Here is a 27,818-nt window from a genome sequence, read left to right on the forward strand (position 1 = left end):
GGAAATCCAGAAATATGTTTCCTTTAAAATGATAATCCCATAACACAAATCTTCTGAGCACATCTGAAAATTGCTCAGCTCTTATTTAATTCCTCTTTGGATTTCTACAGCTGGAGATGCTTGGGTATATTATGGCCAACAGACTGAAAGTCCCTAGGTATTCAAGAGTAGGATAAATAACTACTTATAAAATAGAGCACAAAGTATTTGCTGTACATCTCTAAATCATACGTAGAGGACGAAACCAGATAAAAATTAGTGCAGTGCTCAGATAATACAGCATTTCAGACCTGATAGTCCTAACACAAATCCCCCTGTACTGATAGTTTATATAATAATTTCTTCCAACTCTATGGCTGATTCACACCTCCCAGCTTGCCTTAATGTAAATTAAAAATCAGGCATTAATGTGTTGCAGCAGCTTTCATCTTGACAGATATGATAAAATACATAATCACTGTGTACGGAGGGAGAATATTGCTTTGCATGGGGAGGGACTGATGTCCTGGTGGCTGAGGGTGGTGGAGATGGAGTCCAGCAGTTCCTACGCAGCTAAACATAGGAGTCTGATCATGTTCCTGATGTCTGACAGCACTGAGTATTGCCTACAGTGCTGAGAGGTCCTGAACCAGCACCGAGAGGGAAATAACCAATGTTTTTCTTTCCTTAAAAACATCAACCTAATCCAACAGACTGGGGGAGAACCTGCTGATATTCTTTGAAGCAAAATGTTAAGGTTTTGGTTTGGTGGCAGTCTTCTGACAGATGGACTGGCAGACCAAGTAGTACTGGGTGTGATGGTTTACAGAGCACATACACTGATTTATCAGCTAGCTCCCAGGTCACCAGAGGGCTTTGCCCCTTCCCACAGGACTGCCACCCTCGCTATCCATCTCTAATGCTATCTGTGTTTATCTGTATGAGATACAAATGGCATGATTTTGAGATGATACAGGAGCTTAAATTCTGCCTTCTTAAAGGACTTTACATGTGTAAGAGATTATTCTTTTTCATCATTGCCTTAAAGCTTGCTGGGGACATAAAAGAACAAGTCCAAGCAAGTCCTGGGCCAGGGTTGTGAAATCCTTTGTCTGAGGGACACAGATGGACAAGGCCAGGGGCAAGAGAGAGAAAGAGAAGCTGCAGATTAATGGCCAGGAAGCCATGTGTGGGTTTATCTTGAGGAAGATGGCCATCTCAGGAGGTGCTGCACATGACTCTTAGCTAAGCACCCAGGAATGCCATGAAGGCAGAAGGATAAAAAAGGGACCTACAACCATGAAGTTAGGCTTTCTGGTAACAGGTTCCTCATGAAGAAGAAGAGGTTTCTGACATGAGAAGCCTCACAACCTGCCTCTCTCCCTCCTGAACTTGCTCTGTGCTCTACCTGGATGCTGAAGAAGAACAAAGGTGTCTGCCGTCAGATTCCTCACTACGGAATTCCTGCATGTTGACAAACTCTCCTGTGTTTGCTACCTGAGTCCTGCTGCTTCCTCCTGGATTGGCTCTGTGAAACTTCTTCCTGCTACCTGCTTGCTGCCCAAGGCTGGCCATGCTGCTGCTGCTCTCCTTCTGCTGCTTTTGCTTCGGACCTTCGAAATGTCATGTAGCAGGACCGCTGCTGGATCACGGTGGTGACTATCCCCACTTTATGTGATTCTTCCTTATTTCCTATCTTTTCTATCGCCCTCCTTCCCTTCCTGGTCACCCTAATCTGTAGTAGTAGTTGTCCTTCCCTTCCCCGTTTCCCTGATTAGGATTTGTAACAAACTGGTCGGACCAACATTTGAACCGTTGTTTCTTAATCTCACGCCAGGTATGAAGATATTAAAAGAACTTCCTCTCCCTCCTATAAATTGGAGAGAGACAGCATGAGAAGTTGCTTATATCACAGATGATGCCAAGCTTTCTACTTACAGAATAGATACTTCAGACTCTTTCTGGGGAATAAGGTATGAAATCAGATTTTATGGTACATTCAAAATGCAGGAGTGGAATGGGTACAATTTTCATTATAATTTAGATTTATTAAGAACTATTACTGGGTATCTATCAATTCTTCCCAAATGTAGATACTATTAATAATCTATGTCTTCAAAGGAAAATGCAGAACTAGCCGCAACAGAAAGCCTTAAAGCTTCAGAAACTTTTTAAAGTAAGTGAGGATCATACGCAAAATATCATTGAATTAAGTTGATGAAAAGGTTATATTAACACATGGTTGAGAAGGCTTTTATAATCAACTTGCATCTGCAGTTTGTGTGACTAGCAGGACTGTGGCCAAGAATCTGCAGGAAACTCAGACCAGTCAGTGCAAGTGAAGTATGTTGGTAACAGGAATTAGATATGAAAATACATTCTTTGATTCAACAGCCCCAAGATAGACTCATAGTAAAAAATTTAATGACTTTGCTTAGTACTTTCCTACAGCTTAATGGAAAAAAAATAGTTATAAGGCTTAATTATTTAAGAAGACAGTTTGCATATTCCCTTGATTCACCGGTGCTTAAAGGAGCAAACAAATCATCTTCATTTGAAGACCATGGTAATGGAAGGAACAGAAATTTATTTAAGTAATAACAGCAGGATCTTAGCTCTGTGCTGCATCTGCTGCGACAGTGTCATGTACTTAAATTTGACCTCTTTAATATACAAAACTCTCCACTGATTTCAGGTTTCAGCCCTTAGCCATCACAGACACTCCGGTTTATATTTTCATTTGGAGTTCTGATGTAACAGAGGATTCAATTGGATGTCATTTTTTGTGATCAGGACTTTCAAACAGTTTTAAATATTTTATAGCCTAGCACTCAAAAGGAAGCAGAGCCTAGGAGAAAAATAACTGCTACTTCAGCTTCTTTCCTGTGCCTGCTAATGAATTAATGATTGTTTTTTACATCCTTTCAGAAGACTTTAACATTCAGGATACTCAAACATCAACAGAAGAAGGAGGCCAGACTGAAGTCCCAGAATAGTCATGATGAGCTGGGACATCTTAGTGGAAAAAGAAGAGTTATGGGTAGCTTGTAAAGGCAGGGAGAAAGGTTCTTCTGGAGGCAGCCCAGATCACCACAGGAAGGGAGAACACAAAATTTCTCCCCTTGATACTTTTGGACACATTAAAGGGTCAGAATTTGTGTACAAATTTGTGTATGTATGTGTGCATATATGCACATATATGTCAGAATAGAAAAAAATGGAAGGAGAGAGGGAGAAGGTAAACACAGCTTATATATTTGGATAAAGGTAGAGAAATCAAAGGCTTTTGATTTTATAATGGCAACCTGAATAAATTAAACCGAAAAATAAACACAGCTGTTCCTCCTAAAGAGGAAAGGGAGGGAAAGGTGTCCAAGAGCACAGCCCACCATGACCTGTTGACTAAGTAGACCAGCTGTTATTTAATTCAGCTTTCTTTGAAGTATTAAGTGTTTTGAGATGTTCTGAAAATCAGATGATTTGGTACTTTTTTTTTTTTTCCCCAATATGTCACTATTTTCCTCTTTTTTTTTTTTTTTTTTTGATAGAATTTCTATCAGATTTTTTTTTGTTTGGTTGGTTTTGATTCATGTCTCCAGTTTCAGTGTTTCAGAAGGCAAATCAGTCTGGATTTAAGTGGTGTGCAAAGCCTGGTTGATCTTCTTCGAGTCTCTGAAGCTTCCTTCAATGACTGTCAAATTAGTGGGATAAAAAGAGGTACAGTGCACCATGGATGGAATCTTCCTTCTTTCTGAGATATGCTCTGAAATCTTTGCTTCATGTTTCAAGAGGATGCATCAGTTTAAAAATTCTTTGCTTTGATCTGAAATACTTGCTGAAAAAGCAAGGGTTTTCTGGAGTCCTTCCTTTTATATATATTTTTTGAATATCTTTTACCATTCAGAATGCCTGAAAGTTATTTCTGTTTTGTAGCATGTAATAAATATTAGGCTAAAGATGAAGATAAAATCCTGAAGTGATTTAGATAAAAGGAAAAAGAATGTAATAAAGGAAAAATGGAGAAAAAGCCACCATGAGATCAAATGCATTTTATGATTGTGTATAAACAAATATCAGCTCTAACTCAGCTGTAACTTTGCCCTGTTTCCAGCCAGTTAAAAATGCATCAATACTTCATTCATTGTCATCTACTTTAATGGAGATAAGAACAAAGTCATTTTCAGAAATTTGTCTCTGATTTCTTTGTAAAGAATGATGTCACTCGAGTATGCTGCCAAAGTCCCTACTTATTTTCAAAGAAAAATAAATCCTTCCCTTCACTCTAACCAGTCAATTCATAGAAATGTTATCAATGAGACCTTGCAAGATATTGGCTTATCCTGGCTTTCTTACAGCGATATGTCAGGCCACTGCCTGGACATCTGTCTGCTGCGTACACTGTGCTTGCTTGGGACTTGCTAGGTGTAGGGCCAGGCAGGGAAGAGAGCAAGGAATGACCAATCACACTGATCTGGGAGAGAAGGAAGGGCAGGCTGTGCACAAGATCTTGGCCTGAAGATCTTTTGAAGATCAAAACAGTTGTGTGGTTTTTCTTTTTCTATTTTTTTCTCTTGAAACATTACCATTAGATTTCTCTCTGACTTTTCTCCTAGCAGCAAGGATGACGACCCAGTGGCATTAGCAATGAGCCAGCATGCTCAGGACGTTGCCATTTCTTTTAAACATTTTCAAACCTTTTTGAATGAGTGGTGCTGTAATTTTTGTCCTAGATGGAGACCGTAAGTGGTGCAATGATTTCCTTACTCAATAATTGACCTGTGACACTGACTTTGACATTGTGATTGCAGATGCATGCAGATCATAAATTTATATGCTGATATTTATAGTTTAGGCAGCGTACAAAAATCAGGCTATTCAAGCTCTATGAAATTAACTAATAAAAGTTAAGTGAAAGTATCTAAAAAGCTTGAAAAAACCTTAGGTTACTCTATTTAAATTGGTTAATTAATGAAAATGTAAATATTTAAAACCCATGAAGTTATTAACTAAATTAGTGAGAATTATCTTAAAGTTACAATTTACTCAATCAGATCATCAGCCAATGCAATCTCTATTTAAATTAATGGAGATACACCATTTTACACAGCTTGGGCTTTAGATCATGACAATGATAAACCCGTAGATCTTTTTCAAGCATACTGCACTTGAAGCAAATATGTTTGTCATAGGATTTAAGAACCATAAAAGCACATTTAATATAAAAAAAAAAAAAAAAAACACTTATAACTTACCATTCTGTAAAGTTTATCTTCCAGATCCTGATTAATTCTTTGTAAGGCTAGGTAATTGTTTTGTATCCTAAAACAAAGATGATATCATGTAATTGAATGTATTTTTTTGGTGTTATTTTTACCTGTAATTTTCGCATCAGTACAAAACCTTGGCTTGCACTACTTGAAATCTATTTTCTTACCACTCCTGTTGCCAGTCAGTGGTTTCCTTTGAAATGCAATTATCACCTACTTCCTAAGCAAACTTCTATGTCATATTTGTTTACTATATTTAGCAGCAAATTCTGTCAGGAAGTAAAAATGTGTTTGCTGTTCTGCGCTTATGTGCAGACATGCTTCACAGCATGAGAACTTGCACAAAGGGATTGTAGCTGTGCATCAGGCTCACAAATTATATGTCAGGGAGGAGGCTTGAGCTTTCTGCTTAGACACTACAGGAAGAGATTTAGCAGACTCTCCTAATGTGGAGAATTGCAGCAGAAACCCAATGACTGCAGTAGAAAAAATGACTTAGAAGGGAATATTCCCCTTTTGACAGAAGTTCAAAGGAATTGTACATCCTTGAACATCAGCAACACATTCTCTTTCTTCAGCAAATAAATCTAGATATCTCACACTGAAAATGTGGGTGTTTATTTTTATTAGAATTCAGGAATGGGTTCAAAAGTATCTGCATAAATTTATGAAGGAAGGAATAGTGCAAAACAAAATATTGTTTCAGTGCTTTTCTAGCTCAATTTCTCTGTACCCGAGTCTTTTCTGCAGTACAGAGCTACGTGGAGTGCATCTTACAAGGTTTGAAGATTTCTTTCTCCTGTATTTAAAAACATGAACAAAACTAACAGCAATTGCAGCCAGATAACCTATATATCCATCTTATTACAATGGCAATGCACCAGTGGTTTTAGTCCTAAGATTCTACAGACAATATTTTTCTCTCACTACAGATCACTGGAAGATCAGTTATCGCTAATATAATGGCTTTCAAATGGCAGTGTTTCCATGCAGTTGACAGTAGTTGGTTTTTGCATTAGCAATATGCTTCTTGGCTTGTATTAAGTCTTCATCACATTTTCCTGTGTTATATGTTTATCAGAAAATATTCCACAGACAGTTTTTGCATTGGAAAAACTGACCACCTCCCAGCAAATAAAATCCAAACAATAAATCTAAACAAAAAATAAACAGTACATAGCAAGCTGAGCTTCAAAGAGCATTTCTGTTGAGAATGGTATGCAAAGGTAGTAAAAATAAGCATAAATGTGCACACAAATATAAGCACATATCCAAATAAAACCCAAATTTAAATCCACTGCTCCAAAAGAAGTGGCAGAAAATGTGGATGGAATGGGGAGAAACAGACTTAGCAACAAATAAAAGAAAGTGTTAAAGGGATACAAGACAAACACGGCAATTACTGTGAAATAAAAAAGAAGGAAAAATTATTCAAATTCAAAATGATCAGAGGAGTAAATGGTAACTTAACTCTGTGTAGAAAAAAAATATATACACATAGCCTGAGTCTTGTGCAGTATGAAATATTTTTGTCATAAATTTGGATTCTCTAAATAAATGAATCAAAGAGCAGGTCATCTTCATTAGTCTCTGAAACCAGTTTAAGGAGAAAATCTTTCCATGTGAATTGATAAAAAATTATTATCATTTTGATGGCTTTTCATGGCTTTTTGTTGTTAAATTACTAGGGTTATATGATGCCCACATACATACGTGTGTATGCAATAAATGCATGCTTAGATTCCTCACTAAATTGGACTCTTATGAAAAGTATTCTGACCACACTGAACGCCATGTATCAGAACTCTTACCAAGCAGACAATACATTTTTCTCAAAGACTGCAAAGAGAAAGCCTGCAAAATCTCTATTTCAAAGCCCTCACATGGCTCTGAAATATCTGATGTAAAACACAGGCTTGGGTTAGCCTTCTGCAAAGAAGAGAATTTCACCCTGAGTTCAGCTTAGCTTTGAAAGGTGACTTAAAATAGTAACCTTGTTCAAAAATCTTTTTCTGTTAACACGAGTTACACTGGTTTTCTTACAGAAACAAAATACTTTTCCTCTGTTTATTCTAAAGCTAACACAGCTACCAAGTTTCTGATCTGAAAACCCCTTTAGCCCATGATGTGTCTAGCTTTTGGTGAAACAATTAAGTGCGGGGGCTAATCTTAGCACTAAAAATATGCTTGTATGGATTTATTCCTTGTGTCTTAAGATATCTCTGCTCTCTGAAAAATGCCAGGAAGACCTTGAGCAGCTGGTTCCCAGGGTGCAGTCTCAAGCAGGAAAACCAGTGTGACCTTAGGAGAAACTTTTGAGTTTCCATATTAATGTTTGAATATTATGAAAATATAATCTTTAAAAAGCCATGCTGTTCACTCTAGATAGGGGAATCACTGTGAGGAATGTGAAATTCCCAACATCTTTTCAGTCACTTTTCGAAGCCCTACTTTACGGTTAATATTTTGAAACACTCTCAGCATTGCTCCCAGTGGGTCAAAAAAGAAAAATGGAGGTCAAAAGCCTTGACTGCAGTGTCACATAGATGACTTTCTTGCTTAGGTTAAACAGTTAATTCTGGACAAATTAAGAGATCAAAAGCTTGCAAAAGGAGCAGAAAAAGATGGCTGTTCAGATTCTCAGAAAAAATTCTGTGCACAATGCTAATGGAATTTTAATAACAGAAATGATCTCTAGTATGCAAGTGGGATCATTGTACACACGGCTTATTTGTTAGTAGGGGCTGAATTTTTCTCCCCGTGTTGTGAATAAAGAAAGAAACATATTATTGAAACTAATTCTGATTCCTTGTTTTTCTCATGCTGGTTTTCTGATACTGGTGACATACTGCTGACATGCTTTTGGATTTCCAACAGTTTCCTTTTCCAGGCTGGGAAATCTATTTGTTTAACTTGTGGTATGCCTTGCTATTCTCAGTAGTAACATCTTTAAAGCTTGTAAAATATTTTGGGTCTCCAATGTCTCTACCTGCCTGAAACATAATTTTTCAATATAAATTTTCTTCATAATATAATACAGTGCTCAGAGTACAGGAAAGTCAGTTCTACTAATCTGGTGTTTAGGTACTATTGCTAGACTTTGCCATGAGCAAAATGAAGAATGACTGGCCTGATTTTTGAAGAGTACTTAAACTGTCAGTGTCTGGTGATGTTGACATAGGTTATTTTTTTACTTAAGGAAAACTGTATATTGTCCCTTTCTTTTAACAAAAGTGGGATGGCCAGTCCTTCAGATAAGGATCGTTCAAGAATTATGACAGCCGTGTCTAAAATAATGTTTTGGGAAAAAAGGTTGCCAATGTTCCCTGCCCTTAGAGCTGTAATATAGTAGAACAAAACTACATCAAGTGTAATGTTATTTTCAGTATACATTATCTAAATGAAATGATGGAAAAAAAAATACCAATGGCAGAAAAACAATATGGAAAGCCTCTGCAGAGCTCTTGATAGATAAGTATAGATTTCGCAGTCATGACTCCTATAATCCACCTGCTCATTTTGGTCTTGTTTTAAGAAGCCCCAGAGATAGGAAAGAACCTAAGTTTTAAGAACACACTAGATGTTTCTTAATTTAAGATCTTACAGCCTAATTATTTTTTCAATTTACATAGAATTATTTGGTTGACTCAGGTTTTCTTTTTTTTTTTAATTTATTTTATTTTGTTTTTCTGGCTTTGTTGTACTTCAGTTTTTGCCTTCTGCAAAGAATGATTTCTTTGGGTGTAGACCTGGAATGGTTTGTTCTGAATTTTCTTTTTACTCATTCGGTGAATTATATCAAATAGTTCAATTATCTGTATACTTTTCAGCAAAGTCTTCACAAAAAATGCAGATACGTTCCTACATAAATGGATAATAGTAGATTCCAAATTGTTGTAAACAAATGAAAAAAATTAATACTGAGAATCACTGCTAAGTTTAGTGCCAGATTACAGACCATTTTAATCATTACCAAAAATGTCAGGAGTGCATGCTTACAATAATTTCTCATTAACATTAACTGGGCCCTTGATTTGCAATAGCACTGTACCACAGCTTCAGTAATTTTAAGTAATAGGTTTTTGGTATCAGTCATTCTATCTGGGACTGGAAACTGAATGATGTAATGTATCATGACATAAAATGTCATAATATTGTTTATATTGATCTTAGTTTCAGCTGTGAGACAAATACTCTTGTATTTTTCTTGTATCAGTACAGTGGAGAGTAACAACTGAAAATTTGTAGACAAATTGATTAATTATAGAATCATACGAAGGAGAATTAAAAATAGAATTAAAATATTTTCTGTATATATATATATGAGATGTGTATGTATTTATGATACTTTCATATGTGTAATTTAACTAAGTACTAACCAACACATGATTACACATAAACAATATCATATACCTACCTATATACATGTTTCTATTTGCGTGTTTACTTTCAATACAAAATATGTTATGTATGATAAACAGAGAGTTTCATATGCAGTATGTAATACATATTCAGATATGTGAAATACGTATATTCAGCATGAACATAGAATGTTTAATCAATAAATAATAAATATTTGAGATATGTATTTATATTTTTACTTACATATGTCTTTAATACAGCCTTTTGTAAATTCCTCAAATCTGCTCAATTCAAAAAGTTGGTTACTAACCTTCTCAGTTTTTCAGTTACTTTCTCAAGTTCCTCCTGAGCACGTCTCAATTCTATTTCAAGATACTGACGTGTAGAATCAAATTCCGTTTCAAGCATTTCCAGTTTATGGGTAGTGTATGATAGACGTTTTCGTAATTCCCCCTTCTGTTCTTGCAAAGTACTAGAAAAGCAAAAGATCACAGCTGTAGAATTTAGCTGCTCCTGAAAAGCTTTTCATGATGCATTCTCTGACCAATTCTCTATGGTATTTAATGGCACTGAGCCAGTGAATTGTGCTTAATAATTTGTTTACTGCACTTTGAAAATCTTCTGATTTAGACAGCTGACTGTCTTCACATCTGTCCTAGTGCATTCACTGTTAATATCTCATTAGCCACAATGGAACATTTTGTGGAAGAACCCTCATTAAAAACAAAATGCAGTCTAGCGTTTGGTTTAACACAGGAACTTTCATTTAGAGTTACCCTAAAATGTAGTGACTGAAGTAGCAGATATTTATAGAGCAATGAATGTATATAAACTATGCAAAACTATTTCCTTGCCAATAGCCAAGGTTATAACATTTTCTAGAGAAATAAGTCTTTGTCTCCTTTCATTCAGTTTGCTCCTTAGTCCCACAGAGCTGTTAATGATTCTATACTTAGAGTTTCGTCATGAGAATTGAAGTCTTAATAATCAATTATTACTATGTTTCTCCATTTTCCTACCTGTTGGGGAACTAATCCATGCTATTTACAAGTGTGACCCCGAATTTTTCACAGTACCTTCACTAAGAAAGAATGTATGTCCTGCTTGTAAACTACCTGCTTTTACACTCCTTGAGAAAGCAGTGAAGTTTTTCAGAGAGGTTTTTCACTTTTCGTTTTATTTCAGAGACAATTTAAGATAGTCTAGGTCCAGGAGATAAAAGCACCACTTTTACTGTGAAGGTCAAAATGCCATCTTCCCAAACCATGCACCTGAATTTGCAGTGATGACCCTGGTGATATTTTCCCCATCTGTGTGTTTTCAAGAGAGCCAGTCCTCTCTTGCTTCCTTATCTGCATGATGGAACTCTTTCATCCTAGTCTACTTGGTGGTAAGTTCCTCAATCTTCTAACACATTTTCCAAGTGAATAGGAAGCTGGGGCTCCAGCTGGAACTGGTATCTCTAGAGGTGACTGCACCTTGTTTCAGATTACTGCTACCTCTGCTAATATCGAGCTGATCTCTCAGCTTTGGGTGGGAGCTCTGAGGCACCATAGAGCTGTAGTCTTCCACCACGTAGAGACAAGAGGGCTAACAAATGATGCGTTCTGAATTGCCTTAGTTTTTCTAAACATAAGATAAAAAATAATTTTTCATAAAAGAATGGCAAATCTTGATGCCCTCTGATGTCAAATCTGTACTGCCATCAGCATTGGTGTACTAACATTTTGGATTTTTAATAAGACAAGGGTGATGGGAATAGCAAGCGGTTCCTCAAGGAAAATTTATGTGAGCTGGCTTCAGTGGGATGGTCTTCTCCTCTACCTACTGCTATAGGATCTTCAGTAAGTTAATGCAAAAGCTTTACAACTGATGCTTACTTGATCCATGCAACCTATGCTTAGGAAACAGTCTAATGTTTTGCCTGCATAGTGCTCTATTTCAATTACAGGTGTTGTGTGATTACAGTCATTTTTCGATTACCACTTGTGGTTGTTTTTTTTTTTTTTTTAAATAATATATTCTAATTCAGACATTTAATGCAGCTTTTCAGTCATTTAATTTTTATATTTCACTTGGTGAATGTATCTGCCTTGTTATCTGGGAAATAAGAATCTGTACCTATGTTGCTCATATCTGTACATCTTCATTCATGAGGTTGCCACATCACATCACTTTTCACTTGCTCTTGTTCTGACTTATTGTTCTTTATATTTTTCTGCTCATTTCAAAAGAGAAGTCAGTTTTCCTTCCTGTAACTTGGCAACTTGGATTTTCTATGAAGTGTGAATTAAGGTATGAACTTATGGTTGGGTCTCCCTCCCTCCTTGGTGATATTCAAAAGCTACTTGGTCAGGGTCCTGGGCATCCTTCTCTGGGTGTACCTTCTTGAGAAGAGGTTGGGCGAGACAGATTCTGAGGTTCCTTCCCACCTCCATCATTCCAGGATTTTATGAAACTAGAGTGGAAGAGATTTAATCTTAAATCATCTGTCAAAATCTAAGGTTTGTACAAAACCAGGAGCTTTTCAGGCTATGGTTTTGAATGTTCAGGGTGCTGCTTTATGTCAGGCAAATTCAGTTAATGCAACTTTGGTGAGGTCAGGTGTAGGTACAACCTGATCCTGCTATAGAAGGAAGTTTTTCCACAGGAAGAGTTTGACCTTTGGGTTTATAGAAGATGTAAAGAGAATGCCCGGAGTGTTTAAGTCAGTAGCAATCAAGTACATTCTAATGAACCAAGAAAACAGTCTACATAGATGCACTCTTCACATAATGCATTCATATACCGCTGAAACATATAGCCACTTTTATGGAATAAAATGAAGAAATAGGGATAGAAGAAAAAAAGAAAGAAAACCCTCAAACTGGGAAAGTTATTAAACATTTATTTCCTTTTTAGCCTTACTGAATTAAGCAAGTTCTGAAAAGATATTTAACTTGCTATAGGCAGGGACACCTCCCTCTAGACCAGGTTGCTCAGTGTCCCATCCAGCCTGGCTTTGAATATTTCCACGGAGGGAGCACCCACAACCTCACTGGGCAACCTGCTCCAGTGTCTCACCACACTCACAGTAGAGAATTTCTTCCTAATATCTAGTCTAAATCTGCCCTCTTCCAGTTAAAAGCCATTTCCCCTCATCCTGTTGCTATATGCCCCTATAAAAAAAATTGCTGAGTACTGAGTATTGTAGAAAGAGGAAGAACATACAATGTTACAAATTTAATATATCTAATAACAGAACTAGAGTCAGAGTCTCAATTTTTATTTTATATAAATCAAAACTATTTTATACTGTTTTTTTCCTTCCTCCCCCCCCCTCCCCCCCCCCCCCACACAGTTTGTTATGAAATATGCTTTCTCTGAAAAAAAGAGAAAGCATGTTCCCTTTATCCCCACTGTTAGCTTCAAGTTTTATCAGTTAATGCGATGCCTGAATCATGTTTCTTTGTGCTGTGTTACTTGCTTTCTTGTTCTAAAAGACTGGGCTTCTCACAATCAATACTTACTTTTTTTGTGTACCAGTGTAAATTTTTGTAGTGGTAATTTAGACATATTTGAAAAAAGGAAAAAATTAAGAAGTCAAAATATGGTTGAATGAGTTAATCGCTTTTCCTGTTTCTCCAAGACAACATAATCCACAAACAAGCCATGTTGCTTCGATTCTCTTTGTCATAGAATCATAGTCATATAAGAGTTCATTAGAAAAGTTCACTGCACAATTTTTTCGATTCTGGTAAATCAATATATCTCAATTAGTCATTATCTTCTGTGGTTCGTCAACTCTTTTTTAATTATAGATATAATGAAGAATGCATATATTTTCAGGAAATATATTCAGAAAACGGATTTTAAATAAATATTCGCATGTATGTTCCTCAGTTAAAAAGTAAGAAAATAATTCAATCAGAAATAATACAACCAGGAGAAGAGAGAATTAATTTTCAAAGAATAAACTGGAAATAGAGTGGTGCTATGCCTTAAGGAACTCTGATCGTATATTCCATGGATTTACTGAAACACAGGCAGCTGGGGAAGTAAGGAATTACAGGACAGGCCCCAAATTCCTGCACAGTAGGACCGTTTGTATGAATGGTTCCCTATTTCTTCTACTGATCTCTAAAACTCTGCTCCTGTTTCAACAAGTAGTTTACAAGTCATTGCCCATTTTACTTCATTAAAGTATTTCTCTGAATACAAGAACAGTTAGTACAATATTAAATATTGTACTTGAATGGTCAATGTAAACCTCTCAAGGGGGGCTACTTAAAAGGTCATTAAAAATGTGTCTTCAGTCTTCCCAAATAAATATTTTTAACAATTAGCTATGCTTATTCTCATTAAAAAAATTAAAAAATAGATAAGAGAACATACTGGAAAACAGGTTCTTGTCCAAAAACATCATAAAATAGCCAGTAATTGCCAGGTTTGAGTTCTGGAATTGTTGCCTGAAAGGGAATTTGAAGCGTTCTTCCCTTGAGCAGAACTCTTACAGGGAGACGCTGTTGAATGTGATTGCTGGATCTTGTCCTCAGCTGCAGCGTAGGGTAAATCTAATCATATGGGAGGTAGTGCTACTCAGACTACATTTAGTGAAAAGAAGTCTGTTCTATACAAGATAGACTGGAAGGCTATACATGCAAATCCAAGTACTACCGAAATACAAGTACTTTCATGGTGTGAAGAATTACCATCCCTATGTGATCAAGAGAAAAACAAAGAAGGTTCTTGCATCCCTAATGTTACCTCTCACCTTCCTTTTTTTTTTTTTTTTGTCCACACAAGGTGGTGAGTGGTCAAAACAAATTTTTTTTCCTAGAAGTTCCCCCCCAAGCCCTTGCTTCAAGCTGAGTACTGGGACAACTGCACAGCACAATGGTGACAGAAAACATGCCTATCTCAGCTTCAGCTGGTTGGTATTCATCTGCAGTGCTGTCCAGATGAGCTGTATTTATTTCACTGGAGCATTTCAATCCAAGAAAAGATGCCATGTGGTGGTAGTTCTATTCTGAGAAAGGTGTAGTTGGAAAAAAACAGATTTTCATTGTACCTGTCTGATCTCCTGCCAGCTCATCTGCCTGGCAGATGGCCCGATGGCAAAGGAGTGCTGATATGTAAAGTTGGAGCTGCTCAGCTGTGTGGAGGCCAGAGGATTTCTTGAGATTTTTACCCTCAGACAGACCACAAAGATGTTGATCCCTGGGCTTTTTCTCCCTGAGAGCTGATGTTTGTGGGCCTGCCCCATAGAGTATTCTGGAAATCCCAGGTTCCTACCTGAAAAGTCAATATACATTGGCAGCACTTTCATGCTTCTTGCCATCTCAGGGCTTTGCCTTGCAGGTGGTTCTGCAATGTTGTTTTAAACTGGTGCAAAAACATAGTTTCAAATATGGAAATTCTCCCTGAGATAATGGATGACATTAATGACACAGCTCTAGTAGCAGCTAAAACAAAATTTGGTTAACATTATTAGGACAGAAATAAACAGTGAAATAATGCCAAATGTGAACAAAATAGTGGCCTATGCAAAATATACTGAAAAACAAGGAATCTGAGTTCCTACCCTCTGGGTTTTGAGGCTCTGAGTATTGTACATTACCTTGAACACATGGCTGGTATTATATTGGACAAGTGAGTTAAGGCAGTACAGGCCTGACCTGAAGCAAATGTTAATGCGTCTGCTCAGCTGTGGCTCCCATTTTGAGTTTGCAGAACTGGACAGACAATATCAGGATGACAGTAAGATGACCTATTTTAGAAGCCTTCTTTTAAAGGAGGTGACGTAAATCTGGAAGTACCCATTCCTTTCCATTAATTACAAGGGGAATCTAGTCAAGGAGCTCAGACGTAAATAACCACATCTTGTCAGATAACTCCCCCTCTTCCTGACTGAGTTCCCTGTGTATGAAGTGAGGTAATAATATTTCCTTTCCTATCTGTTCAGATTGCATGGAGGCCCACAAAAGAAGGCGACTAAACACTTTATAAGTGTTTATCACATCTATTTTATGTCAGTGATGTGTCACATTCTAAAAAAGGACTTCATAGGATTGGAAATTTATGAGCACTGACAGAAATTTTAAAAATATGTTCTGGAAAAGGACTGAAAAAAGCATCTTTTCTTTCTTTCTCCTTTTTATTTTATAAAATTTTATTTTATTTAGGGAACATCAAAATTGATCAGTTCTATCTAGGTGCTTGCTCTGAAAGCATCTATATAATAGAAGAGATAAGGTACTGGGAAGAGCCCAAGGGCTATCTGTGAGCCCAGATTTGCTGTGCTGACTTATACGACTCAAGAAACCTAAAAGCAGTGATGTGGGCAGCCAGAAGGCCTTGGCTCAAGTTTGTGCACTCACTCTTGTGGAAATGCTTTCTCAATAGCATGAGACTTCAGGGGAATTATGAGAAGGGATGTCCTCTTTGGCTCAAGGAGAGCCAAAAGCCACATTCCCGTTTCATTTCTGATCTTTGAATAGCGTTTATATGCAAGTCTGATGCGAATCTAAATATCTTGGAGACATTCAAGGTCAGGCTCTGAGCACCTGGTGGAGCTGTAGGTGTCCCTGGTCACGGCAGGGGAGTTGGGCTACGTTACTCTTGAAGGTCTCCTCCGACTAAAACAATTCTATGGTTCTATCAGTAGAGAGATGAAGGCAGTTAGCTGGGCAGGACTCTGGTGGATTCTTCCCAGTAAGTGGCTAGTGAGGAGCAAGCTGGTGGCAGAGAGCTCTGGAGATTTGCACAGGTAGCAGAGATGTCAGTAGATCCTCCATGCCACTCAGTTCCTACTGACTGGAGCTGGCCTGCATAGGCAACTTGATCTTGGAGTTATCGGGCTTCAGCAGCAGCAGCATCCATGTACATTGATCTGGATTGCCTAGGATTCCTCCTTCAAGCACAGCTCTGCTACTGATCATGGGTCACACTGGATCTGCATGCTGCCCAGGCTGGCCATGCTGCAGAAGAGGAAAGCTTGGCCTAGGAGGATTTGCTCTGGGATAATAGTTGTGTTACTGAATCTGTGTCACCAGCAATGGTTTTTACATTTATAGATGGGAAATAAAGTCCAAACAATGGTTTGGTAAACCATTGTGGTTTGTAAAGTCCAAGCAATGGTTTTCTAGATGAATGAAAGATATTTAATGAAGCAGTAATCAGATTTTTATGTTAATCAAGTTTTGATTATGTGTGACATGCTCAGGATTACAAATTTGAGAGTAATGTTAAAGCAATCTTTCTTGTCTGCTGTTTTTTTGTGGCTAACTTGGCTTTTGCTCTATCTGATTAGAGAAATGGAATCAGATCACAAAGTCTAAATCCAGATATGTTGTTATCCAGATATAGATTTGAAATTCATTTTGTTGAGGTTACAGATTACATTGCTACACCTTGGTGAGCTCAGTCCACAAATAGTGGCTCTTGTGCTTTTAGTTCAGCAGCTTCATTTAGACCCTGACAAATACATCAACCAATTTGTATTTAACTTGTACAAAAGGTCCTGGGAAGAATGTAAACCAGAAAAGAGGGATAGTTTATCAGAAAATTAGAAAATACTTTGGAAGGAAAATGGGGAGAAAAAAAGATGTTTAGCAGTTGAAGTCCAAAGTACTATGGGAGAGATTGTTAGCATGAGAGTTCATTTACAGTAAGTGGAGTGCTGACATAATATTGCTGGACTTTGAAAGGTAGCTTTTTTAAAATTTAGGATGTGAGTATCTGCTGAATAATCCAATTTAAAACTCATACCTGACCAAAGATATATGGTGAGTGTGTCTAAACTGTGCTAGATTTATAGGTAAGAGGTAGAAAAGAGCAATCTTTCTTATGAATCAAATGGATATTTATTTTGGTTACACTGACTTGACAGACTCATTGCAGAAGAGATGTCTTCTATATCAACTATATGAAGCCCACAGACATATGTATCCAATGGAAACATTCACTATTAACTGTAATATGAAGTGATTAAGTAATGAAGATTCAGTTACATGTTGATATTAGGAAACCCTTAGAGGGCCAGCTGTCAGCACTGAGTTGTCTTAAGTGAATACTGTTATTGTCAATGGAACGTTGTTAGATTTTTGATATTTTCTCATAATAAAGATATGCAAATTGTCCTTTATTTAAAGTTACTGTCCATAACCTAAGGCTCTGAAGGGATTGAATAGAAATACCATGAATAAAATTACAGCTTTCAGAAATAGACACTAAAGGTGTTTTGATTATTTTAAAGGAAGCTTCCTCAGCAGGCAATTGCCATTCCCCTAGCGCGATGAAAACTCTAAAGGGCAAATGAAAATGAGCAGTGAGAACCCAACCTGCATCCAAGGAGCACATCATTGTGAACGGCACTGGGGAATGATGAGGAAAGAATGTGAATTTAAGATTGGGATTGCCCAGCATTGTTCTCCAATGCAAGGAGATTGAATAGCTGACTGCCTCTTAGAGGACTGATTTAAAATATCTGTTAACTTGATTTGGATCTGGAATTTTCAGAATATATTCCACTTCCTATTAACGAGATGGCCAATTCTGCCTATGAGACCATTGCAATTGTAAAGACCAGAATGTGGTCAGACTGGCTGATTATAAAAAATGAATGTGGTGCAATGAAAAGAGGGAAATGTGTGCCCAAATTCAAAGGTGACTGATGCACAGAGACACGATTGATGTAATAGAAATAGTTATGATCTTTGTCTTCTTCCAGGCTGCCTTATAGTTCATCTGTTAGGTTCTTTCTAAAGCCTGTGAGATCTCACTGATTTCAACTTTGGATTCTTAGAGTCAGTGAATTTATGTGCAAACTGTTGGGTTGGGTAAGTGATCCTCGTTGCTAGAAAATGAAAGGATGAACTAGTGAGGAAAAAGAGATTTTGCAAGAGAAAAAAAAGCTCATACATTTTGATACATTTGATACATTTTCTGGATCATTATCTGGTAGTAGAAAGAATATGTTTGTTTTCTCTTGTGAATGGAGGATTCTACAGATATTCATTCCTTACTCCAGAGTATACACGTTGTCCAAACATTGCCTTGAGTTAGATCATGATTCATCTGAAGTGAATCCATCATGTGAACACGGGACAGAAGTTGCATTCTGGCATGGCAAATTTCATTCCATGTTCACCTAAGATATCAGAGACCTTGCCACTCTGACTATTCCCACAGCTGAAGGGATCTTCACACCTCTTGCTGACTGGACACTGCTCTTGACATGACTATGGAAGAAGGTTAATTTTGGTAAGTGCTTCTATTTTTTTATTTTTATTTTTATTTTTTTTCCAGAGGCCAGTTGGTTTGCATAAAATGTTCAGATAGAAGAAATGATGAGTTATGTAGCTTTGCAAGATACAAAAGAATAAAAGCAGGAGGAAGAGAGGAAGAGATGATTGCAACAAATAGTTTTTGTTGTAACAAAAGATATATGGGGGGCTTCCTCACATAGAAGGCATCTTGAAGCTGCTGAACCATTTCCTGCCTTTTAACATTTGGTCCTTGCAGGCTGCACTGCATCTCACTAGGGAATCCAGAGTACTAAGCAGTGATGAGAAAGGAGAAAAAAAAATGAAGATATTGAGAAATGGAGGCAGCACAATTAAAGGCAAACTTCAAAGAAAGCTCTCCAGGTGACTAAGTAAGCTGCATCTGCTTGCAGCAGCTTTCCTTACAGCTCTGAGTGGCCATTTTCTAGATTGCTTTGGTTTATGGTCAAGGATAAGCACTCCCTCTGGAAATTACTGAAAGCAGCATGCTACATAATCTCACAAGCTTATAAAGTTATATTTTAATTATGTTATTAAAGCTTTCTCATTTTTGTTTTTATCTGTTTACCTTTCTGATTCGTCTGGATCACACTGTGCTGGAACAGGAATGTTGTTCCTCTTGAATTGTGTTGTATGTTCATGTTTGGATGGGTAATAAGAATGAATGAAACCTACTGGCCAGAAGCAAATTGAAATTTATATCATTCTTTCTTCCAAAGAATTGAGGTTAGAATGGGAGCAGGTGAGTACCGTATAAATGTTTTTAGTAGTAGGGAAAGAATGTCAACTTGCTTCATTTTGCATTAAGCACTCAGACATAAGTTGGTGTGCAGAGGTTATAATCTCTGCACTCACCTTGGCACATTCCTTCCATTCACAGTTTTCTCTTTCTTCTGATTTGAAATTCATCTGTGTCTGTCTCAAGGGACTCATTTTGGTAGGCTGCTTAGCACTTACCATGTGAGAAGTTATGCTAAATAGTTGGAAAAAAAATAAGCTCTTTTGACTCCAGAAGTCAGACACAATTACTACTGAGTCTGGGGGAAGGAATAACTACATGTGCTACTGTATTTTATGGTGTTTTTTTTTTTTTTTTTCATAAGCACTATATATTATCTGCTCTGAGTAAATTTCTGATATGTCTTTTTATTATATTTGGTCACAGTTGCATTATGATCCTGTTTTGTGATAGAATTCACATGTTGAGCTCACGTTGTATCTCTAACTGAAATCCATAAGTGTCCACCTTTAAAAAATGTTGATGTTATTGTTACCAAAGAGTACAGGAGATAGAGCTGCTAGTGCTTAGAGTGAGATGTAGTGCATGACACTTTCAGCCATTGGTGCAGTTTTGCTGCAGTCTCCATTCCTTATCATTTACTTCCCACATCACACGCGGCTGTATGACAATAGTGCAGTGACAAAGCACGGAGGTGAGCTGTAGGGATTTGTGAGAAGGCTTTTCTCTGACAGTAGAATAGATAATTGTTTGACTAACAAAAACAAACTGCAGAGGTGATTAAATAATGCACCTTCACCTGGTCAGACCCAAATTCTCAGCAGTGCGCATTTAATTTGTATTCTGAGGGCAACTGTTACTATATATAGACTCATGCACAAGGTTTTAAGAAAAGAGAACTATTGGTTGTTGTCTGTTATCTATTTTGTGTGAATGTTTCAAGATATTTTTAGTTTTCCTACAATAATAAATGATCCTCAGAGCTTTGATCAACCTGATAGTACAGCGAAAAAAGAAGAGAAGAAAGAAAGGAGAAAAAAAGTGCCATCTGTCATCTTTGGCTGATTATTTTGAGCCCTACCTTGTTTTATACATTGCAGCCCACTATTTTAGGAGTTGTTAACTGTGAAGTATTCTATTCCACAAGAGTATAAATCAGTTCACCTCTACGAAGTTCATCACTGCTCAGCATGTTGAGCCGTCGCTTTATACAAACATCTTTCCAACATAATCTCAGGATTTATTAGTTCAGTCAAGTCGATTTTATCCTGCTTCCTCAGCTGAACTGGTTTGTCAGTGTAAGACTCTGCTTTGTGGTCTTTTTTTTGTGAGTATATGGCAAAGGGGAGGGAATAGGGCTTCACTCCTTTTAACAGGAACATGTGGCACTGAAGGACATGGTTAGTGGGCATGGTTGATGATTGAAGTAGATGATCTTAGTGGTCTTTTCTAGCCTTAATGATTCAATGAGCACTCCTATCTCTCTGTTTTTGGCATAAGCTCTCCTGTATTTTTTTGAGTGAGGCAGTAAGTGAAGCTCCCTACAAGTGCCAAAACCTCAAATGAGGCAGCAGACATTCATCTGAACAAACGCTTGCATTATACACGTGAAAAGAAATACACAGTGTGCTTGTTCAGGGGTAACCCAAGACCTTCAACCTACCCTCAGATATAGCACCCCCCAAAAAAACGCATACTGATGAAGTAGTGTCTTCCTGGGAAAGGCCCTCAAAGAGATGCTATGTTTGCTCTGTATTCAGAGATGAAGATTATCTAAACACAGCTGCAATATTTTGCCTTATACCTGAACAACTTCAGTATTCTATTTGAAATTTTTATTGCTTCGTAATTATTTTTTGAAGATTAAGGTGCATCAGGGCAGATAAAATAGAATCTATCCTAATTCTGTAAGTGCTGAAGTTGTCATATTCGTTACTTTTCATTTTCACGATAAAAAAAAAAGAAAGAAACACAGTGTTTTTGTTTCTCCAACAAGCTGATGTTTTCAATGCAATTGGATAACAAGATTCCAGACAATTTTTTTAAGTCTAGGTTTGTTAAAACAATGTGATTAAAATTTGGATTAATAAACATGAAAGAAACAAGCAGAGATTCAGGAAATTATTAAAATTAGATCCTTTTATGCTTTTTAAAAAGTGGAGGAATAAATGAAAATGGTCTTTCAGCATCTATATATCGTATGAAATGTCTAAATAGCCTGAGATATAATCTTGGGTTTGCGCACTTAAAACTTTGGAATGCTTGGAGGAAAACTTTTATATTGTCCTCTAGAATATAAAACTTACACGCATCTGAAAGGAAGAATTACAGATAGGCTTCACTCTTCATCTCCTGGTTTTAACAAGAACATGTATCAGAACAAAGCTACTTTTACAACAGACTAAAACCCAGGTAAGAATAGAGCATACATGCAGAGCCCCAAGGGGATGAAAAATAGGAATTTAAAGCACTTTTCCAGGATTAATGGTTTTCACTTCACAGAGTGTATCTTGTACCAAAAAATACTGATCGAATCCTATTTATCTCTCCTATGCTAGCAGCACTCTTAGCATGAAAAGTCATGACCATTACTCAAATACATTCATTAGAATGCAAGAAGGGAATATAAAATTCACTGTCTTTATTTTTTATCTAATTAATTTTAGATTTCAATTTTGAATATTTCAGATTTCATTGAAAACCAGAGGATTAGTGAATAACATTTCTACTACATACCTGCTACTTGTAATAATGTCAAGAAGCAAAGAGCAAAGTGTGAATTCATGAGAGAAGTAGAAGAAAATCTAAGCAAAATATGTCTAAATGAGTCATTATTTAAACTTCTGTTATTTGCTGCATTGGAATATAAACTAGAACCAATCATAACTCCTTCATCTTGTCATATCCTCTATAAGACTGAAAAAAAAATAGTTCAGGAGACTGAAGATTGACGTAAACCTAACAAAGGGAAGATAATATTTAAACACTGGCAATTAAAATTGGAATTGGAATTAAATTATTATGGCCAGATTATTATGGCATCACATGAGAATACAATGTGCCTTTATTATAGGAACTCCATCAGAAAAACTATTAACTGTGGATCTTAAATCTTCAGTTTTTATATATGCTAATAGTCATTATAACAGGCTTGGCTGAGGCAAGCATCTAGTGCACTATAATAAACAGCTGTCATTCCCCTAGTTCAGAAAATACAGCACAACTGAACAATGAGAGACTGGAGACTGACATGAAGAAATGCAACATTTTTACGGACATCAAAAGGTTAGAAAGAAAGCATAACTTCACAAAACATCACTTGTTCATTACCTGTCCCAGAGAGTAGGTGAAGATTTTGCGAGCCTGCCCTGGAGAATTCTAGGTTGCCATAGGCAGGTTGGCACCCAGGAATTTCGTACCCTGCAGCATGAATAGAGGATAAACCATGGCTAGGTATGGCTCATAAGACATACGAGTGATAACCTAGCTAGATTTGCTGCATATCAATAGGCTATGGAGAAATTTGGCAATATATTACTTTAAAACAGTGTTAAGTCTACAAAACAAGGTAGTGTTCTGGTGCACACACTGATTGATTTTCTGGTACAATGTATATTGTAGGTCAGAATAGGCATTTAGGATTGACTTTATCATGGCTGTAAATGGGTACTACTCCACCTACTTTTATCGAGGAGTATTTGCTCTTAAGATTTTGAATTGCAAAAACTCAGATTAAGCAAATTTATGCTTCATCGAAAGAGGGTCTCCAAAATTCCTTCTGAGCACCACAGTGACAATATGTTTAATAGTTTTAATTAAATCTGGGCTGAGGTTCAAGTTCCACATACCAGGTTCCATGCACATCTACTGGCAGAAGAAACAATGGCTGCAAAATATTTGCTGGAAGTGAAAAGCACAAAAGGAAGCAATCTGAACAGCCACAAATAACACACAGCAAAAGCAGATCCTGAGCCCAAGAAAAGGCCAACAAGACAAGCAAATTAGCAATGAGATCTGTTGTCCAACATTAACATCAAGCAATGCTGGTAAGATTCAAAATGCTCTGTTCAGTCCTCAGTCAAGCAAATTGTCACTCAAGTGAAAGATTGTTTTTCCTGAGTAAAATCTGAGTAAGAACAACAGTATTAGACCACACAGAATATGCCAAATGGTATTGTTTTATTGCTTTGCAATATTAGAAATGCACATTAAATGCCTTGAAGGATAAACAAAATGAAAGGTAAGGTTTTCCTAACTCAAGCACATTCATATTTATTGAACAGAATTTTTGCATTAATTTTCCCTATGGTCAGTGATCACTGTACATGCAGAAAATCCTACCTTGCAGTCAATTAGTGGTGACCTTTCAGATGTCCCTATGAGCACATCTTTACAGACAGGGATACATTTCAGGACCAATAGCTGTGAAACAGAGAGCAGCAGAGAAGCTCCATGGTTATGAATAGAGAGAACTCTGCTACTTCCGTAAGTCCACGTGGGAATGGGTTCACCTTAAGAACTACCAGCAGCAAGACCTTTTAGGGTACTCAGAGGAAAAGAACTATGTGAATTCCAGTACATCAATCTAGTTGTACCACCGTACCACTGAGTTATTCATTGAGGAATGAAGGACTATTCCAAATATCTTTTAACTTCTGTGCTAGACTTGGATTAAATACATGAAGAATCAAAGGGAATACAGAGAAATAATAGATGGCTTGAAGTTTAAGTGCTGTTGTCACATAAACTTACAGCAATATTAATTTAATTCAAAGTAGAGCTGAGGACAAATGTCTGAAATCTGCACTATTTCAGCATCATCGATTCTTCAGTGAGTTGTCTGTATTACTTTGCATTATGTATTTCTAACAGCTTTCCTGATGTTCTCAGATGAACTATAAATCTCATAATCGATGGGTATCAACTTACTTAATACATATCAGTGCTGTAGTACTACTCCATATATTCATTCTCAACTGAGTGGCAGGAAAACTGTCCATGGTAAGAATGGATATTTAAAAATGGTCTCTATCTGGCCATCTACTTTGTATCTATCTGCATATGGAATTGTAAACTACTCCTAAAAATCAAATCTTAATTTTGAACAAGAATGGGGAATTCAACCACAGGTTTTTCCAGAATCAATGGAGATTTTTGAAACCATTGCATTTTGCACATTTCTCTCTAGCTCACAGAGAAATCCTCCATACTAATTTCCTAACTTCCAAATTTTGAAATAGTTTTGTCTGGTTTTCAAATCCACAGAATTAATTAATGTGCTGTTCTTGAACAAAAAAAATTATCTCAGCATGGACAAATCTCTGCAGTCTTCACATCCATTACCTGCTTTATTCCACGTAGAGGTTGTTGAACTAACCTCTCTCATATCTTTTACTGATACACAGCAAATAGCTTTGGTGTAGGAAATCCTGATAGAATATTTTAAGTCTATGAAGTTGACATGATTTGATAGAGAGCGGAGGAGTGTAAATTCCACTTTAGTTGTTTGCTCAATGTTTTTCTTGACATTTTCAAACAGCAAGTCCTGTATAATTGCTCCATAAATGAGATAATGTCGTTAAGAAAAGCTCTGCCTGAAATGCGGTGGGTCTTATAGAAGCTCTCCAAAGTGACTTAATAACATCCTGTCTTCAACAATCAGTGTCTGTGGTAGTGAGTGTAATCACGTTTTCATGTGCAAGGTTTAAAAATAATTAGTAGCTGTAAGGTTTATTTATTTGCCAGATATTCAAAAACAAAACTTGATTTCTCAGCTTTTGCAGTTTACACGGGATATTGTTTTACCACTGGCAAATTAGAAATCAGCAAAAGTATGCATATACATATATTTGTCTAAGGAAACTATGAATTTTAAAGGAAATAAAAAGGAAAATTTTCCCACATCTGTCACTGTCACTCAAACAACAGTTGTAAGAAAGTTGTAACTACTGAAAAATAAAAAAAACTTATTAATTTTGTATGATTTTTATAGTCACGGTACAAAACCAGCAGTTTGCTAAGGGAAGAATATCTGGCCAACAAACATGATAAAGCATTTCAGATTACCAAACATTAAAATGACTTTTCATTGCACTGTAACATAGTGAAGTTACTTATTTTCCTTTCCTTTCTACAGAGCTTCCTTTATCTCTCACTGATGTGATTAAGGCAGACTCCTGTGACATGTGAGGCTTGAGCTTGGACATTCTGTTGTAGTAGTCTGTTTCCTTGTCTTGTCCTAGAACATTCAGTATGTTACTTCACATATTGTCTGTGGCTTATCTGACAATAATCACAGATGATAGCTGCATATATATAGCCAATTTGGAAAAATAAAAAATTGGATTTCTCAGTGAAATGTGATCAACACTTTATTTCTCTGCCCCGAGAGGAGCAACTACCAATTCATTGGGATGGGTGGCAGAAGGCCAAAACTTTCCCCTGTGAAAACTCAGACGAATTTTCTGTAGATGGGAAAAAATATGTCCTGGTCTGATCTTAGTTTAAACTCAGTGCGTGATCTGAGAGAGTTTTGAACGCCACCCTTAAACTGGGTTGTGCTATTGATTCCTGTTCTTGCCCAACTTAGCCCAATTTTGACCCAGTATGAAAGATCCTAAGCAGAAGAATAGCTATTTTTGCTATTATTAACACCATGTAGCTATTTCAGGGACATGCTTTTGTAAACACTAATAACCATTGACAGAAAAAGCTGGAAGAGCTGCAGGGACACCTTGGAACATACTGTCATGACTCTTCCTCCATATTCCGTCCTCATTGAAGGAGCACGTGGTGGTCGTGCTGATTTAGCATCACAGACTTGTGAGGTGCTGTCAGCTGCACTCACTACCTACTTTTCTACCAGCCTTGCCAAAGTAGGTAACTGGCTGTCATCTTCATGGAACAAAGGCTGGAGCTGATAAAAATGTCAAACAATCCATTCTTTGTGAGGGGGTGGCAATTCTATTTCTGGCGTTACCTAGAACTATCTATGACCACAGCATTAAATAATGTAAAAGTGCTGCAGGGACTTTAACAATATATCTTCATGAATATTTTAAATACAATTTCCTAATTGAGAAACAGGCTCCTATGGAATCATATATCCCCCTGGTTGAGCTTATGATCTGGTACCAAAATGACATTCTCCCTCATTCTCATCTTTCTTTCTTTCTACTCCACTCTTCTAACAAGCTACTGTCATGACTTCTCTTCATCTCCAGCTTCACCCACTTTTGTTTCCCTTTCTCCCCAGTTACTGCAATCCCTGTTCAATTCACTTCTGGTATGGCCATGCTGCTCTTGGTACTTCAGCATTAGCTTCAGCATTAAAGCTCATCCCTTTATCTACTCTTGGGAAGCCAGACGTTATAAAAAGGTTCAACTGCCACAAAGAGTCAGGGAAGAAGTTTTGCTTGGTCTCAAAAACTCTTAGCTGGAGCATGCTTAGCTGAGCTCGATCTACACAGAAGTTAGTTACCAAGCTTACATATCTCTGTTAATGACATACCTATTTTTTCAGATATTTTTAAAATTTGCAGTTCTGAGTGTTGGTAAATATGTTATTCCTAGCACCTTATAAGGCTTCCTTTGCATATTTTAGGTCTTTACTCCAACTCAAACAGCTATGAAGACTTTTTTAATGAAGAAAATAATAGTCTATTTTTTATCTATGATTAAAACAACTTTTTTTCTTTTCAGTAGTTATATTTTTGGAAATACCTAAGCCATTTGAACATACAAATATGGCATACAGCAATCTAATTAATACAGTTAAATTTTGCAAAGTGTTAAGCATTCTCTTACTGGAAAATTGAGTGAACTCTGCTATCCGTGATACCAGGTATTCAAAACTAACATACCTACCTATTTATCTATATTTACAAAACTGTATAGCATTCCTCTGTGAAGTGTGTGTATGTACACACAAATGTGTAAATATGTATGCATATATATGCAATTTAAATCCGCTATCTTTAGAAAATATGTATTGCTAAGTAATATATAAACCCTTAGGGTTAAATGTTCATGCTTAGACTATAAAAACACAAATGAATAATCATCTCTGTATTAGGCATGTCAATAGAATGGTTGTGGTGTGTTTGAAGCTACCTGCAATGTTTTATTTTGTTTGTTGATGCCTTCAGCTACATGTGTAACTAAAAAAGAAATTATGTTCCATTCAAACACCAGGCAATAGGTTCA

At 36.8% G+C, this 27,818-nt stretch overlaps 1 protein-coding gene across 1 annotated transcript in view; it reads right to left on the reverse strand.

Moving 5' to 3' along the window:
• The window catches only part of BEGAIN (brain enriched guanylate kinase associated), a gene marked incomplete at both ends in the record, with an annotated part of 133,938 nt that overhangs the window by 42,373 nt on the left and 63,747 nt on the right, over positions 1-27,818 (reverse strand). The window contains 3 exons of the mRNA XM_079537903.1: positions 5,232-5,298; positions 9,919-10,080; positions 22,944-23,033. Of these exons, the coding sequence (XP_079394029.1) occupies positions 5,232-5,298; positions 9,919-10,080; positions 22,944-23,033 (319 nt within the window). The remainder of the gene's footprint in view (positions 1-5,231; positions 5,299-9,918; positions 10,081-22,943; positions 23,034-27,818) is intronic.

The sequence above is a fragment of the Tetrao urogallus genome (assembly GCF_951394365.1).
Source record: "Tetrao urogallus genome assembly, chromosome: 6".
NCBI lineage: Eukaryota > Metazoa > Chordata > Aves > Galliformes > Phasianidae > Tetrao > Tetrao urogallus.